The sequence below is a fragment of the Paroedura picta genome, chromosome 6 (assembly GCF_049243985.1).
Source record: "Paroedura picta isolate Pp20150507F chromosome 6, Ppicta_v3.0, whole genome shotgun sequence".
NCBI classification, from domain to species: Eukaryota; Metazoa; Chordata; class Lepidosauria; order Squamata; family Gekkonidae; genus Paroedura; species Paroedura picta.
Genome location: NC_135374.1, coordinates 86832933 through 86850374, shown reverse-complemented (window position 1 = coordinate 86850374; position 17442 = coordinate 86832933). Strand labels below are relative to the sequence as shown.

At 41.2% G+C, this 17442-nt stretch overlaps 1 protein-coding gene across 1 annotated transcript in view; it reads right to left on the bottom strand.

The window, feature by feature from the left end:
• The window catches only part of TMEM131 (transmembrane protein 131), an 88240-nt gene that overhangs the window by 46981 nt on the left and 23817 nt on the right, over window positions 1-17442 (bottom strand). Inside the window, exons 2-5 of the mRNA XM_077343452.1 lie at window positions 17012-17073; window positions 13916-13956; window positions 3052-3120; window positions 1231-1354 (exon numbers count right to left, since the gene is read on the bottom strand). Of these exons, the coding sequence (XP_077199567.1) occupies window positions 1231-1354; window positions 3052-3120; window positions 13916-13956; window positions 17012-17073 (296 nt within the window). The remainder of the gene's footprint in view (window positions 1-1230; window positions 1355-3051; window positions 3121-13915; window positions 13957-17011; window positions 17074-17442) is intronic.

Below are 17442 nucleotides of genomic sequence, written 5' to 3'. Positions count from 1 at the left end.
AAGATTAAACATGAACAGATTTATTATTTGCTTGTTATTGCAATGCTCACAAGATGTGGAAGGATTACTTATAAAATTCAGTTCCAAACCGTTCAAAATCTTTAAAAATTCTACTGTATACCCTCTTTCTTTGTTCAGTTGAGATTTTCCCTCCTGGCTACTTTAGTGCCTACTGGCATTTGGACAGGCAGCTCCCAATTTTTAGTTTTAAAATGTTTTTATGTCTGCCTCTGCCCTTAATAAAGGACCTGAGGCAGGTAACAAAGTGCAAAACACAAACAAATCCAAACTGGTTACAAAGAGTTCCATTAAAAATAACACCCTGGCAATCAGAGACCCAATTACTCTCAACAAGACTACAGTGTGTCATATAATGATGGCTGGGACTGTGATAAAGAGGGTGTAAGCACAGCCTGTGCAAAAGGCCCCAGCCTTTTTGTATTATATACTTCACTCACCATTGTAATTCATCAGGGGAACTAATGGGTCCTATAATATACCACAAAAACAGGCAAGAGAGTCACTAGTGGGGAGGGTCAACTCACCGTCTCTTTGGAAGATCAGGTTTCAAGGGCTGTACTAAAAAGGACTACGAGTCAGGGCCAATCTCTAACAAAACCCAGCCAGCTCCTTCCCTGCCTTGTTAGTGTCCAAGTCATGCTAGACCTGTGGAGAGGCACTGATCCAGAGTTGTGTTCATGGGCCTCTAGGCAGGCCCAGTCTTTTTATTTACAATATGTTTATAAATCACCTTTGAAAGCTGTTTATATAGCAAAAGTGAGTTTGGCTTTGATTTGGGCCGCAGATACCTGATTATAAGTATTCCATGCAATATCTCTACCAACATTCAGTGGGCCAATGAGAAACTCAAACTGGTGTACATGCTTTTGAGTCTGCAAAAATATTCCTTAGGTCAGATGTTGAATTTGGAGTAGGGGGGTAATGTAACTGGGCATATTTGAAGCCTCTAGGAGTGTTTTGCTCCATAAGACTTGAAGCACAATCCAAGTTAGAAATGGACATTAAAGTGTTAGAAGTTTCTTATCTGTAGACGTATTATATGGTATTCCCCTGAAACCTTGCAAGACAGAGTAGAACCCCTTGGCATTTACTTTCTATGCAACTCTAGCACAATTTTGGCTAAGCTTTGCATTCACCAGAAAGCTATTTGAGTAATTGAGATGTTGCTTGCATAATAAAAATCAGCTTCAAAAGACAGAGTTGACTCACCCTATTTTGAAAAAAAGATGCATGAAAATGTGAGGTTGTTGCAGATATTGATACTAGTGTAATAGTTTCTTCTGAACTGGGATTATGCAAGTAAACTTTTTCCATTTTTGGCATCCCAACTGGCCTGTTTTAAAACAAAGAGCAGGAGAAAAAGTGTTTAAAATGTTTTGACAATTGACTACCACCACAACACATCTGTAGTTCTATGCTTACGGAGAATAGGATGAAGACAGTTCTGTACACCAATTAAGTTAAAGTTGCTGAAATGTTATCCCCCCCCCCCAAAAAAAAAAAATCCTGTACTTATATTAGGCAAGTGGCAGCAGGCAGAATTTGGACTTGCATAGCTCAGATTGTTTCAATAAACTGATATGGCTACATTAGGGTGATGTTTGTTGCACAGTTTAATATTAAAATATACATTTTTACCCTCTGTTTTAGAAATGGCAAGTATTCTTCCTTGACGACGTAGGTCAAAAATTCAATGAAATAATCCTCTTCTGATACAAACAAGTATATATCAATTAAACCAATCATACTAGCTAAAAAGACTAAAAGACATGTGGGAAGTGATATGCAGATCAGAGATATATCAACATAGTCTATGTCAAAAGAAGACTACCGTATATACTCGCATATAAGCCGAGTTTTTCAGCCCTTTTTTTAAAGCTGAAAAAGTCCCCCTCGGCTTATATGCGAGTATTTTAAAAGCTGCCAGAAAGGAGGGTGGGGATGAGAGACAAGTATACTTGCCTGAAGAACAGAAGCAGGAACAAAGCAGCAAGCCAGAGAGGGACAGTGGGAGGGGTGGAAAGAGCAGTCTCTGCCTCCCCCCTCACTGCCTTAACGAGACTAGCAGGAGGCTAACACATGTTGCAAGAAGCTTTGCAGGAAGATCTGAAGCCTCTGTCTCAGAGGGAGAGCAGAGAGCAGAAAGAGGAAAGGAATGAAAAGTGGAGGTAATAGAAGGAGCACAGGATTGGATATAAAAAGGCAAGAGGGTCAGAGGGAAAGAGGGATGAGACGGGTGGGAAGAAAAAGAAAAAAAAGATCCTGCCCAAAAGGGAAGGGAAGGGAAGTGGGGAAAGCCACTATCCAAACACCACCCTCGGCTTACATGCGAGTCAATAAGGTTTTCCAGCATTTTGTGGTGAAACTAGGTGCCTCGGCTTATATGCAGGTCAGCTTATATGCTGTAAATTTGTTAAGTTTATCAGGAATATGAATTACCTTTAGGTTATGTCTGGTCTGACTTGCAACTCTTAATCATTCTAATATACCTGAACGCACAGGATTTTGGTTTCTACAAAATCTCAAACAGTTTCACTTATGAGATATACATCTATTAAAAAGATATATAAAAATCATACTACATGAAATAAAAAGATTAAAGCAGAACATGGCCCAATCATGGTTTACGAAATTTTAAAAAGCAATGGTCAATAATTAAAAATAGACAAAAATGATCCTGTTCAATTGATAAACAACTTATGTTGTGTCAATGTAACCACCATTTTGCTAGTGTTTGGGTCCTGCCTGAGTGAATGATGGTTCGCAACATGCTGGGGCCTACATAGTTAATTTTCATTAAACACACAGCAACATTTTATAAACTGACACACTGGGCTAGATTAAGAGATGGCCAAGTTCACTGACCCTATTTTCCATTAGCTGGAAGCCTGAATCATAGTTCCAGCTATTTAACTGCAAGCACCATTCCCCTCCCCCGCTTTGAACAAAGAAGCTCTTTAAATAAGAGCTAATTTATGAAACTGCAGCATCAACTGGCAATGCTAACTAGCCAGAACTTTCCCAACTTACTGTTCATGGAAATCCAGCATTGGTGGTTCAAACCGAATCGGTCTGCAATTCCCTCGATACATTGATACACTGCAGGGAAGAACAAATGATTGTCAATAAAGGTAATGAAGAAACCCTTCTTCATTCACGCTTCGATGAGATGTATCCCCACTGTTATTAGCTCCCAAGGGCTAGAAATGCTGCCGTTGCCAAAGTAGCCCCAGTCAATTTTTCCAACAAGTATGAAGTATCAGCAGTATTCTCCAGCAACTGAACATAAGCAACACAGTCCAATCCTATCTGGCTTGCAATCAAAGCTGGCTGACTAATAATACCTTAGCATGTCTCCTTAATAGAGCCAACCATGAACAAACCAGTAGAACTTATTTCTCCCCCTTCACTTCTTTTGTTATGGTGTAGACCAGGGGTAGTCAAACTGCGGCCCTCCAGATGTCCATGGACTACAATTCCCAGAAGCCCCTGCCAGCATTGGCTACAGAAGTAGTCACAGAATCATAGAGCTGGAAGGCACCTCCAGGGTCATCGCAGGAACTCACCTGCCCACCCACCGTGACCCCAATTTCATGCCCAGGTGATCTATACAGAAGTCTATATACAAGTCAGGATTACACATATACATAAATAATAAACTGAAAGGATCATAATGAACACTAGCACTGATTATCAAAATATTATAGCACACTGGAAGACAGCTCTCAGGAGATTTTAAGAGGCAGGGAGACACAACATGGTACTTGGAAGCTTCTGTTTAGAAATGAGTAGCCGTGTTGGTCTGAAGTAACAAAATTCAATCGGAGTCCAGTAGCACCTTTAAGACCAACAAAGATTTATTCAAGGCGTGAGCTTTCGAGTGCAAGCACCCTTCGTCAGACGTCAGACGAAGATATCTGACGAAGGGTGCTTGCACTCGAAAGCTCACGCCTTGAATAAATCTTTGTTGGTCTTAAAGGTGCTACTGGACTCTGATTTTATTGTTTAGAAATCATATGTGTAGATTTAAAAAAAACATTGCTTTGGCAGTACCTCCTACCAATTGGCAAATTCCACATTTAAATCATTCAGTGTGATGGAGTATTTCCTTTTTACTGTCTTGAATCTACTTGCCCACCAGCTTCATTGGATGCCCTCATGTTCTAGTATTTTGGGAGAAGGAGAAAAATTACTCTTTGCCAGCTCTCTGCACCTATGCATACTTTTATGCCAGCTTGGTGTAGTGGTTAAGAGCAGTAGCCTCTAATCTGGAGAACTGGGATTGATTCCCCACTCCTCTGCATGCAGCCAGTTGTGTGACCTTGGGCCAGTCACAGTTCTCTCAGAGCTCTCTCAGCCTCACCTACCTCCCAGGTGTCTGTTGTGGGGAGAGGAAGGGAAGGCGACTGTAAGCCACTCTTAGACTCCTTTGGGCAGTGAAAAGCAGGGTATAAAAAACAACTCCTCTTCTTTCTAAACCTCTATCATGTCCCCACTGAGTCGTCTCTCTTCTAAATCCAAAAGTCTTCATGACTGAAGTTAAGCTGTGTGTAAGCAAGAAAATATGTTTAAAGTAATACATTCATTTAAGAAGGCACCCTTGTTAAGCAGAGTTTCTGCTTAAAACGTTGAAGAGTTACACATAAGAGTTGTATATCACCTCCGTCCCTGACATTTGTGGCTGACTCCACCTCCTGCAGCAGCTTTTTCTGTGGTTGAACCCATCACCTTGTATCAATTCCAAAGGTGCCTGCAGACTGATAATGAGGCTTAAAAGCTATCCAGAATTTCTACTCAATCACTTCCAGCAAAGGCAGCTGTGGGCATTCCAAACATGTGTACATTATAATGCCTTTATGCCAGTGGCCCTTTTTTATATCCAAATAATGATTCTCAAGCAGTATGATAGATAGGGTAGGATGAACCGTTATCATGGCCACACAAGAATGCCTATACTGAATGCAGGATGATATACAGAATAAATGCACAGTACAAACAAGCACAGCAGTCTCTCTGCTAACATCTGTGGGAGATTGGATGCAGCTTCCATTCGGTCAAACAAACTTACATGGCCTGTCTTTCTGATGGAACAGCCACCGGTTTTAATAGTGTGCCATGGCAATGATTAAAGCCGTTTCTCAGATGGGCCTTACAGGGACAAAAGGCAGAATGTAATTTTTACTACAGGTACCACCGAACAACAGAAGGTACAGAACCATCTGTTTTACATTATTTAGCAGGGACTCCTCTCTCTCTCTCTCTCTCAATTCTCTTTCTGTTGGACGGATAAAGAGCAGCCTTGATTGATTGAACACGCTGTGTGCTCTGGCCTGGGGCGCAAAATAGGCTGCAGTTTTCCACCTCTGCCAACAGGTGGCACTCTCACCCTCCAGTTTAGAGATTTACAGAGCTGTTTGGAACCTATGATTTCATAAATGGCCCTCAGTTGCCAGACCTCAGCAAGATTGTCGACCACAGGATATTTTGGAGAATGCTAATTCATAAGTTTACCATAAGTTGGAAGCAACCTGCTGGCAATTAACACACATGGACTTGTAGATAAACAAAAGTAGTTAAGTACAAAGCTGAAAGCCACCACGTATGAGGAACTTAAGAAAGGGAAATTTTATTTTATGTAAAAAGAAAGGATATTCATATGTTGCCCGGTATCCAAAGAGGATATTAATTCCCTGCTTTAACAGTAGAGTATGGGCAAAGATGTCCTTCATGCTCCATGCAGAATTAACCTCCTTGGTAATCCTGACGCTGCATGCTCACTTGTAGGAGGACATTGTGGAACAGGATGCTGAAAAGCTGTGCTTCGTAATTCAGGGATGGTTTGTCTTGCAGCAGAACACTGTGCCCAAAGCCATGAAAGCTGAAACACTGCAGCAATGCTACAACTGATAAATGTAGGTGCAGCCTGCCCACATGGCAACTTTCTGAATACTCTGTCCTGATACACTGCTGTTAAACTTACCTGTCTGGTTGATGCAATCTTAATTGAATGTGCTGTGATGCCCTTCCGGTACACGTCTAGGCTCGGCATATAAATTATTTATTATTTACTTAGAAGTCTTTCCTGTGAAACGTGACAGCATGGCATCTAATTCGCTAACGGATATTCCTACACAAGTAGCTACATAATGCCATATATGAGGGGTAGTCAACCTGTGGTCCTCCAGATGTTCATGGACTACAATTCCCATGAGCCCCTGCCAGCATTTGCTGGCAGGGGCTCATGGGAATTGTAGTCCATGAACATCTGGAGGACCACAGGTTGACTACCCTTGCCCTATACAAGTCCAAGGCATACCATAGCTTCTTTTTCTTATAGCTCTGGGTAAAAAGGAGGCAGGATGATTTCCCTGAGACTTGCGTAAGGAAGGGCTAATTTCATGTGTCAAAGTTTGGACTGTCTTCAGCACCACCTTGTCCTAATGGAAAGTGCACAGTCACGAGCTCCATTCCCTGCAGATGGTGACATAACCAAAAATGCCTCAGTCAGCCGTTCTAACAAGATGTCAAGGGCGACACCAGAAGGGCAGCTGAGGGCCTGTAGAAAATATGATGCTCCTCACAGAAAATGTTTCATGTGAAGATGACAAAGTACTCTTTTAGACAGTAGAAACAAGGAAGTCAACATGGATTATCATCTTTGGATCCTGCTTGATTGAAGACTTCACATCAGACTATCTTTTGAAAAGTACCAGGATCTGAGGTAAAGCGATCTTCATAGCCTCTAACCTCTTCTTGTCTATACCTCTTAATACACACTGTCTCCATATAACCTTAAGGCAGAAAACCTCCAGATGCCAGCATAAATCATGCCATACCTTCGCAATACCCATGTAAAATAGGCTGTCTTTTCAATGCATGTCTTTGTTTCATATTTATTATACCTGCTGACCCCAAAAGCTATGTATTTTTGTCCTTGTTCATTCTTTTAAATAGAAAACTAGTGTTTCATAGAACTGGTTTAAAAGAAGGACTTAGACCAGTTTTTAGAAGTTATCAGTGTAGACTTCAATATGTATTTTATTAAAAACATTTTTAACCCAAATTATATCTGAAGGGCAACTAGTAAAAATATTAAATTCAAAATCTAAAACAGAATATCTTTTGAGATGCCCAAGGTTTCCTTATAGCTTCACATGCAACAAAGCATATTGTATCTAATAATATAATGGGCGCTAGCCTCCCCTCCCCTCCCCCCGGGCAGGCCAGCCAGGGCCTCCCATGACGCTGCCCCCAGAAGGCCCGTGGAGGCCTCAGCAGGCCTTTTCCAGTAAGAAGTCAAATGCAGGGGGACGTGAATGAATACTGCTCCAAAAGTATGCTTTAAACGTGGATGCAATAGATTCACCTACGTTAGGCCACGTAGCCTGTACCACTCAGAGCAGAGTTACACCCTTCTAAAGCTGTCAGAAGCAATGGGCTTAGGAGTATATACTCTGCTTAAGTCTGCACCATGTGTCAGGCCTTCTTACTCTAACTACAATAAAAATAATGAAGGGGAAAATATACACATTTTGGGGGGCTTAAAACAGAAAAAAGTGGTAAGAGAAATCCATGTACATTCTTGTCCTCTGTTAAGACAAAGTGAGTCAGAATCCTCAATATCAACATAATCTAAAATGCTAAAATTAGGGCACTTTGTAATCTGCCAAAGGATACTTGTTAGACCACTGGTTCCCAATCTGTGAGCTTGGGGCCCCACAGTTATTACAAGGGGTTCACAAATCCATCCAAGCTCAAACAAATTTCTGTTCCCCCCCGCCTTTCCCCGGGCTTGCCTCCATTGAGGCCATGTCCCCTGAACTGTTGTTCTGGGCCAGCTGGGCTTCATCCACCAGTCATCTTCCCTTAACACAGCCACATCTCCCAAACTTGGCTCACTTGCTTTGAGCCCCCATACATGCAGCATCAGGCCAGTCTCAGGCAAAAAAACCCAAGTGTGCACCGGACCAGTCGGGCTGTTAGCCTTCTTGCAAGGAGACAGCTCCTCACTGGAAGCATGTGTGGGGCATATTGGTTCCATTGCCCACTCCCATCTCCTGTGATAGCTGGAATGCCTGTGCCTTGAATGGAAGCAAAGGCTGCAGCCCTTTAGAGAGCCTTTGTTCAACTAGCAGCTTCTTGTGGAGGCCCACTGATTGGCTTTCTTGGCTCCTGCCCCATCTCTGAAAGGCCCAGAGCTTAATTGGGTAGCCATTAAGTGCCAAGAGCCTCACAGGGCACATAATCTCTCTCAACATCCCTGGGCAGCCAGTAAGCGTGGGAGAGGAAGGGGGTGTTGTCTCACCTTTACAAGCAGCAGCCACTCCACCCATTCTTAAAGGTAAAGGTATCCCCTGTGCAAGCACCGGGTCATGTCTGACTTTCGGAGTGACACCCTCTAGCGTTTTCATGGCAGACTCAATATAGGGTGGTTTGCCAGTGCCTTCCCCAGTCATAACCGTTTACCCCCCAGCAAGCTGGGTACTCATTTTACCGACCTCAGAAGGATGGAAGGCTGAGTCAACCTTGAGCTGGCTGCTGGGATCGAACTCCCAGCCTCATGGGCAGAGATTTCAGACTGCATTTCTGCTGCCTTACCACTCTGCGCCACAAGAGGCTCTAACACCCATTCTTAGGCATTTCTAAAATATCAGTTTGATGAAGGCAACATCATATGCCTCAGTTCTCATTTGTTCTGAAGTAAAGTTTTCTTGTGACAAACAAACTGAGAGGCAAACAGGGCTTGCAGGAATGGTTAGAGCTCAAATTTGCCGCTTGTGAAGCAGTAAAGAATGTGTCCAAAGATAATTTATTTCCCTGTTGCAATGCATCCCCATGTTAATGCATTTTAAAATGCTGCTAACAACTTCTGTTAAGAAATAAATCTCATTTGTGACTAATTCGAATGGAGTTTATGCATATGATGTAAGCCTAGGCTCAAGAAAGCTTTGCAGGCTTAATACTTGTTACTTATTAAGGCCCCACTGAATTTCTCATTTATTTTGCTGCCTAGATCAGTAATCGTGACATTAACAGCTGTGGAAAAGCCCCGCAGCTCAACACATGGGGCCTAGAGATCCAACAGTGTGTTCTGGAGGACCCATTATGCACGGGGGTTTTAGCGCACATTCGGGGTGGAATGGCGGCGACTAAAATCACGGATAATGCACGGTGCTGGCTGCAACCGGCCGCAGCTTCAGTGCATGCTGCCGAAAAAGCCGCGTTCGCGAAACGCGGAAGAAAGCGCAGCTTCCGGGTGACCGGGGCGCAAGCAGAAACGTGCATAATCGGTTACTCTGGGTTTTGCCGCCGTCGCGCCCCGCCCCGTGCATAACCGGTGTGCGTCGCGTCTTCCCCCTCCGCATTTTCCATGTGACCCGAAATCGCCGTTTCGGCAGCCGTGCATAATGGGCCGAGATGAGGCTCCTCTTGTTCCAACTCAAGTGACATCACTCAGGCTTAGAGGGAAGGGACAGCCAGGCATCCCTTGATCATGCCAGGATCCTGCACAGCTAATAATTCCCTTCACACAAAAAAACTTTTGTATTGCACTTTAATAATTACTTGTGTTAAATTCTGACACCTGTAAGCTTCTATGAAGCCAACTTACCACTGAAGAGCAGGGTTAAAATAAAAATTAATAAGCATCCACCAAAATGTTAATGAGCTGTTAAGCTCATTGGGTATCCAGCCAAAGTTCCATGAATACAGACTAACCAATAGCTCTTAGCAAAGGGGTGATTTTCTTTACTTGTTGCATTGCAATACAGAGACAAGCTGAAGTGGTTGAAACTTGCATTGCTTCAACCAGACTTCCAGATTCTGAAAGCTGCATAACAGTACCAGCCACCTCATTAAATGATTCAGTATAAAAGATAACAAGCATACCTTATATAGACTGAACAACATATCTCACACATATATATGTAATAGTATTTTTCAAATGAATATATATGCTGTTGTGATTCATATACATGAGTTTTAAGTGATAAGAAATTCATAGTAGTTTTGTCATTTTCTCAACAGATAGAACTATCTGAGAGCCAGCTTGGTGTAGTGGTTAAGAGTACGGACTTCTAATCTGGCGAGCCGGGTTTGATTTCCTGATCCTTCCCCACATGCAACCAGCTGGGCGACCTTGGGCTCGCCACAGCACTGATAAAGCTGTTCTGACCGAGCAGAAATATCAGGGCTTTCTCAGCCTTACCCACCTCAAAGGGTGTCTGTTGTGGGGAGAGGAAAGGGAAGGTGTCTGTAAGCCACTTTGAGAGCCCTTTGAGTAGAGAAAAGTGGAATAAAAGAACCAGGTCTTCTTCTTCATTATTATGGGGGCATTCATACAATTTGATGTTGAAAAATGGGTCTTCATTCTCAAAAAGGTTTGGAATCATTGTTTTAGGCAAGAATATCTCCCCTGGCCTCCTGATTTCCTTGGCCTGCTGGCACAGAACAATGCCAATACTCTTTCTAATCTACCTGTGTTTGCGCAGGTCACAAGTGACAATAACTGGTCCTAGAATGATTCCCTCATTGCATGAAATCTTGGTCAGGAGGCTTTTAAGCAGACAGAGTGCATCTTTGTTCACTTGTACCCAAGCACTTTTAAAGTGATATTTTACCACCTTTAAACAGGATGGCATTTCCAGAAATAATAGTGAAGCGCAATTTTCTTCCACCACTTCCAACCAAAAAGAGACATTTATGAGAATTTAGTTATTGTACTAACACAAACATGTATCATTACAATACAAATAATAGTCCTTTATTTGCTGTGTACAAAAGACTGAAATTAGCTGAGATAAAACTGCTATCGTCTCCAGACTTGCAAAAAATTCTTGAATGACATTTTACTTGCAAAGTCACATATGCTGAACTGTCAGCCATGCCAGGATATCCATTCAGTGCAAACACAAAAAGGCTCCCAACTAGTATTGAGTCAGCATCACTCTGCAGCATTTACAGATGTTCAAGAATCTTCAGACAGGTTTGACTTTATTTACTTGGCATGTATGTAAATATATGCAATACAAGGTGGCTCAGGAGCAGATAAGGTAACTGTCATTCAAGAGACAGGATTCTAACAAGAAATAAACACTTGACTGTAGTTAATGCTCCAAGGCAAACCAGTTACTGTTTGAGATCATGTACAAACAGAGCATAACACACTGGTGCAGTATCAAAGCCAGAAAGCATAGCCCAGAGGCTGAACGGTATGCCCCAACCTATTTGTTGGCTCACTTATCAGACCCTTAGAAAATCAGTTCACAAAACTAATGAAGGCTGAACATTGCTTCAGGCAAATCCGAAAGCAAGGCACGATATCCACCATGAGTCCCAGTGAGAAAGGCAGGCTATGAATGAAATTATTAACAACAAATTCCAAATATTTCACTGTACAGAATAAACAAGAGCCAGTGTAGTGTGGTGACTAGGGTACATCAGACTAGGCGCTAGGGAGGCCGAGGTTTGAATTTCCTTCCCCATCTTACAAGCTTGCTGGGTGACCTCGGAACTAGTCACATACTCAGCCTAACAAATGGCAGCTGATATAGAAAAAAAAAATGGAGATGATGTTGCAAGCTGTTCTGGGGAAAAAAGCTGGATAGAGTAAATCATACAGCCCAAACAAGTCACCTACAGAATTTGCTTGCTTTTAAAACTCAAATAGTCTCACTACTCATTGCACACCTACCCGTGCAACGGAAGTGCAATAGTTGCCTTTCTTAGGGAAAAACAGCTTCAACAGGAGCCAGTTTAGAGCGCTGGTGAGTGGGGGGGGGGGGGAGATGGAAAGCTCGACTCTTTATCCACTTGCCAGTCATCACTTCCAAACTGCTGCACTCTCTCACGTTCCAAACGCGTGCTTGCAAAAGTTGTGCCCAATAGGGTTGCCTGGACATGCAGCCAAAGCTTATTGAAAAGTTCTTCTCAGAATCAAAGAATTCAGACATCTCCAGTTGCTCTTAGAGGAGTTCTATATTAACATTGTTCTCTCCAAAGGATAACTATGTAGTTAACAGAATTTCAGGTGTCTTGAGCATTACCTGGCTTGTCGCCAGAAGATGCAACTTTGTGAAGCAAAAATGGGAGAAATTGCCTAGAGCGACATCAGCAATGCTTGCAAATTAAATATAGAGATTTATATTCCCAAGCCAAGGCCAGCCTAACTGGGATCCTGATTTCTTGGGGCAAAGCTATTATTGTACAGCTTCCAATCTAAGCTTTCTCCTCTTCATCCTACTCTTGACAGAAACAACCATTCCAATTAAGTGAAGCAAAGACAAAAGGAGCCAGAGACAAAACATGAGAGATTATTACTAATAATGTATCTTTTTAAATCTTTCTTCTGGTCTCAGCCTGACACTGAAACCATTTAAGAACTGGAGAAACCTTTGAGAAAAAAAGAGACAAAAGGTGCCTCATTTGATTCATGCAAGTCTCACTTTCATACACCAAGTAAACAGCCTAATATACTCTCACGCACATGCACAAGGAGCAGGAAGGGTCCATCATGCCTTGCAGCAGCAGGGGGCATGGGGGTCCCACCGTACAATGGCAAACATATGCAAATAAAAGGGACACAAATGGTAGAAGTAAAGATGACTAGAGTCTGTGTTTCGTTTCATCTCATGGAAGTTGTGGCTTGGACAAATAAGATGACAGTTATAGTGACAGTCTGGATGATTACTGGCCACACTGGATGTAGGTTTGTTTTATCCTTCCGACTTTTTCAAATGGCACATCAAGTACACTGTCATTGATGTTCCCGTACTCAACTATTTCTTAGTGATCTTCAATGACTGTTTGAAATGGAAAGCACATGAGGCTCAAAATAAAGAGATTAACTTAAAACCGATTACAAATCGAAAGATGTTCAAATATTGACTGAATATAGTTTGCTTAATTATAGAATAACATCTCCTACCAATCTGTTAACAAACAACGTCAGTTTGTACTACAACAGTTTGTATACCCATAATTTGACTATTTCCTTCTCACTGCTTAGTAAATTCTACAGACGTAACTGTAGACTCCTGGGATTCTTAAAATACTGTTTGATGCAAAATAGGTGGTGTCAAGCAAGCACAGCAGTCCCCAAATTAAGTGGCTAAAAGTGTCTCACTTTCATTGTATTTGCAAAATTAAATGTAAATTAACTATTTCAGAAATAAATAGGAAGTGAAACCTTCACCACAGCCAATTTTGCATTTTGCTGTCTATTCCAAAATGAAACAAATTCATATACATTAGCTGGCAGTTCACTTGGCTACATTTAAATAACCTAAAATGTATATCATGCTGGCAAAGATATATAATATAATAAAAATTCAAGCAACAATGTGAGAGAGAGCAAGAGCAGCAGTGTTTGGGTCTGGAAGATAGTATGTGGAAAACAACATTGGTGAGAGACACCACAGGACCCCAGACAAAAATGACATCTGCTCCACCAAGACCCTGGTCGAAACCGTATCATAGCAAAATGAAGAAATGACTTGGCAATAGCGATAGATGAACTGGCCTGTCAGTCCATGTTTGTTGATTTATTTGCCTTAATTATATTCTACCTCCCTCCCCAATGATGATGATGATGATGATGATAATAAATAAATAAATAAATAAATAAATAAATAAATAAATAAATAAATAAATAAATAACTTAGAAAGGCATGATTCCACTTGGGACTTCACTGTAAGTTTATCATATAGTAATATGTACATAATGTTCATGACTACACTGATCAGGCTAATTGCATCTGATTAGGCTAATTGCGTCTAAGATGTAGAATAACTATTTTCTAGCAGACACTATGAAGTATTCAAAACTTCAACTACAGCGGGAAAAATTTCAGTAGTTCACTCAACATAAATGAATATATCATAAAAAGCATCCTACCTTTTCTGCTGATATGTACCGAGGCCAATAGTTGTCTCAGTCTAAAAAGAAAAAAACCCACACTTCAGTATCAAAGCAAAAGTAATCAAGACCTTCAGCATCCAAAGTATACGTCCTGGGTGGGAAGTCAAGTTGAACACTAAATCACTATGTATACAGTGGAATTCTTGGCTTCATGGAATATTTACCATTACCGGATAATAGCAAAACAATAGACAGGTAAGTGATTTGCATGCTAGCCATAGCTCATAGGAGTAAACTCTCCAAAGGTCTTAAATTTGCACTGGCCAAAGAAACATATTTCCAAAATAACTTGTCCACTGAAATAACATGGCCACTATTTATCCTAGACAAAGAACTTCTACAAATGAAAACAAGGGTTGGATCATCTTCCCATCAGTTGAAGAGAACTGGCCCCTGTCTTCCTGTTCAGGCAACAGCACCTACATCCATCTCCAAGATGGTGCTGGTGGGGAGGGATCACTGGATTCTTGTACATAAAAATCCACCAGGGGGCTAGGGGCTAGGATGCTTCGGCATCCAAAGTGGCCGTTCCCGCCCTAAGCAGCCAGTGCAGCAACGCGGGGGGAGGGGAGGCACAGGCGCTGGCACGCTGGTTGGCGCACATGGCCAACCGGTGTGCCAGCGTCCGTGCCTCCCCTACCCCCCCCCCCACGCTGCTGGGTGCTTCGGGTAGGAACAGCTGCTTCGGACACTGAAGTGCCTAACCCTATTAGGGACTGTACAATCATTAGAATTTTAGATTTTTTTAAATGTGCAAAGACAAGCCATGTTAGCTGTCTCTGACAAAGAAGTTATGAAGCAGTTAATTATTTCATTTCACTTTATTAACAAAATATCATTAGTTCCATGCCCTGGAATTGTTTGTTGGTTTTCAGACATTAAATTAGCAAAGCCAATTATCAAGCAGAAGCTTAAGTCAAAAAGATGCATAATTAGTCCTTGATGTATACTTTCATCACATTTCATGCATTAAGTAGCCATGTGACAATGACACAATTAACTGTCTTTTTAAATCAGTGAATCAAGATAGAACAAAGCAATCCTAATAGTCTATCAGAATAATTCAGTTATTACATAACTAAGCTAGAGGCAAATGTGATATGGCACTTTCGATAATTACTCATTGTCTAAATGTCTTGTGCTATCGTGAAATACTGTGATATGCAAATACAACCTAGAAGCCTATATAAATCTAGTAATATGGAATAATTTGAGACAAGCTCAAATAATAACCTCTCCAACAGGCTGATTTTTGGAAGGCAGAATTTGCTCTCAGCTATTACTGCAAGAGATTCCAATGTTCAAAGTAGTACTCTGCTTCAGGTAACAAAAGAGATCCTTACACTGGCTAAAAGCATTAAGGGATTAAGGGAGAATGAATAAAAAAAAAACTAACCGCCTTTAAAAACAAAACTTCTCACATGTGAGTTAAATTGCCATCCTGGTTATCAAACACCTCATATTTTGCAGCACAGGTATTTTAGAAATTCAAAACTTTATCAGAAAGCCACTCAGCTTCCACTTAATATAGGACCTGCAGCAATTTGAATAAAAAATTGGTGTACCTGGAATAATTCACACAGATGAAGGATGTTTGAGAATCAGGTGACAATCCCTACAGCACAGGCCAGAGGTTAATTTTTGTAAAACTCTTAGTCATGGTTATAAGACATTAAAAATACCCTGCAGTAACAAGCAAGCCTCTCCACTTCCTGTCCTAAATAAATTTGCCTTCCCTTCTTAGCATCAGCCCAATTTAAGGTTAGATCTTCAAAGTTTTTAGTACCAAACTCTTGAAAAGCTACAGATGCAGCCAAGCTATGGGTTTTAGTCATTATGAACACTGGGAAGAACACCTATCCAAGGTACCACTATTGCTACCAAGAGTCAGAATTAAAGTCGATCCATAAATTATGTTAGAGTGACAGACATGGAAAACTTATACTCAGCTTCTATAGCTCTTCTGCATCTTTGTCTTGGAGGCCTTCTTGGTACCTCAAGCCCAGAAATGTGCCATTCCTACAGAAGTAGCCCTTCCTATACAATATTCTTCAGAATATGACCTACTCAGATTACTCCTAGGTATCAATTGTATAAGACTACATCTGCTATAATGATAACATGTGACAGCACGCAAGTCTAAATTAAGAAATTCCAAAAAAGCCCAAGTAAGCTTGGCTCTTCGCCCAGAACGATGACTTCACTGTAGCTTGAATACCTGTCAACATTACCAGCTTTTTCATATCCAACTGTCATACAGATTTCAAACTCCTCATAGATGTTATGCATGCCATAGTCTCACTGTTTGCAGTAACCACAAGGTTTTACATAATATGCTCTATAAGTATGATCATGCACATAGACTCCTACACAGCTGCACCTGATAATTTTATTTATTTGTATTTATGAACTGCCCTTAGATGTATAGAGGACATATGTGGCTCAAACACCATGTAAACTGCCTTTGAAAAATTCCCCAGTATTAGGATCTCACATAGCAAGAGACAGGAAAGAACTCTTTAGCTGGAGACCCAAGAGAACTATGGCCAGTCACAATACACAGTACTGAGCTAGACAGAATAATTGTCAGACAAGGCAGCTTCAGATGTTGAGATGTATTCATTTACTTCCCAAGACTTCTTTTACCTTCTAAGGTTGACCACATTACACAGAAGTGAATGATGAAGAACCATGGTGCCAGGGAAATGTTAGAATAGGGAAACCTAGTACTTGGGAAATGTTAGAATAGGGAAACCTAGTACATTTTAGTGGGGAAGCCTTTTTGACACAGGTGCACCTTGTTTATTAGAAATGCCAAATTTAGCCAACTAGTGTGCAGAGAGACTTACTGAGGCTCTATGAAGAGCAGATTGCAGATTAAATAATGAACATAGTGAAGTACAAGGATCAAACAGAAAACATAAGGGAATTAGATATGACTTACAGGCCTGGCATTGCAATAATTTTTCTTCATCAAGAAAATGTTGCAGAGACTACAGCTGGCTAAAACCAAGTTATTGTATAAATAAACAATAAAGCATCCACATGTTTTGCTTTATGGAAAATATTTACCTGTAATAAGCCTCCTTCATCGAAGCGTAAAACTTCTATTATACTATCTGACTGGATGAAAGCTGTGAAGGAAGAGAAAGATAAATTAAAAGTTTTCATCAAATCAATTAGTGTTGTTCACTTAGCAGGAATTACAATGCTGTAATCCATTTTCCCATGCCAGGTAACTGAATCAAAATGAACAGATCAACTGTAAAACTTAAAACTAGCTAACGTAGCAAGAACCACGCTGGATTAGGCCAACAATCACTTTATGCCAGCTGACGCTAGACCCAGGATGTTGGTCAGATGCCTCTGGGAAGCCTATCAGCAGGGTATGAATGCAGTAGCTCTTAGCTCTAAATTAGGAGGTTCCATGTAGCCATCATGGCCTGAAACTGATGAGAGCCTTCTGCTCAATGATTTTACAAATCTTTTAAAAGCCACTTAAG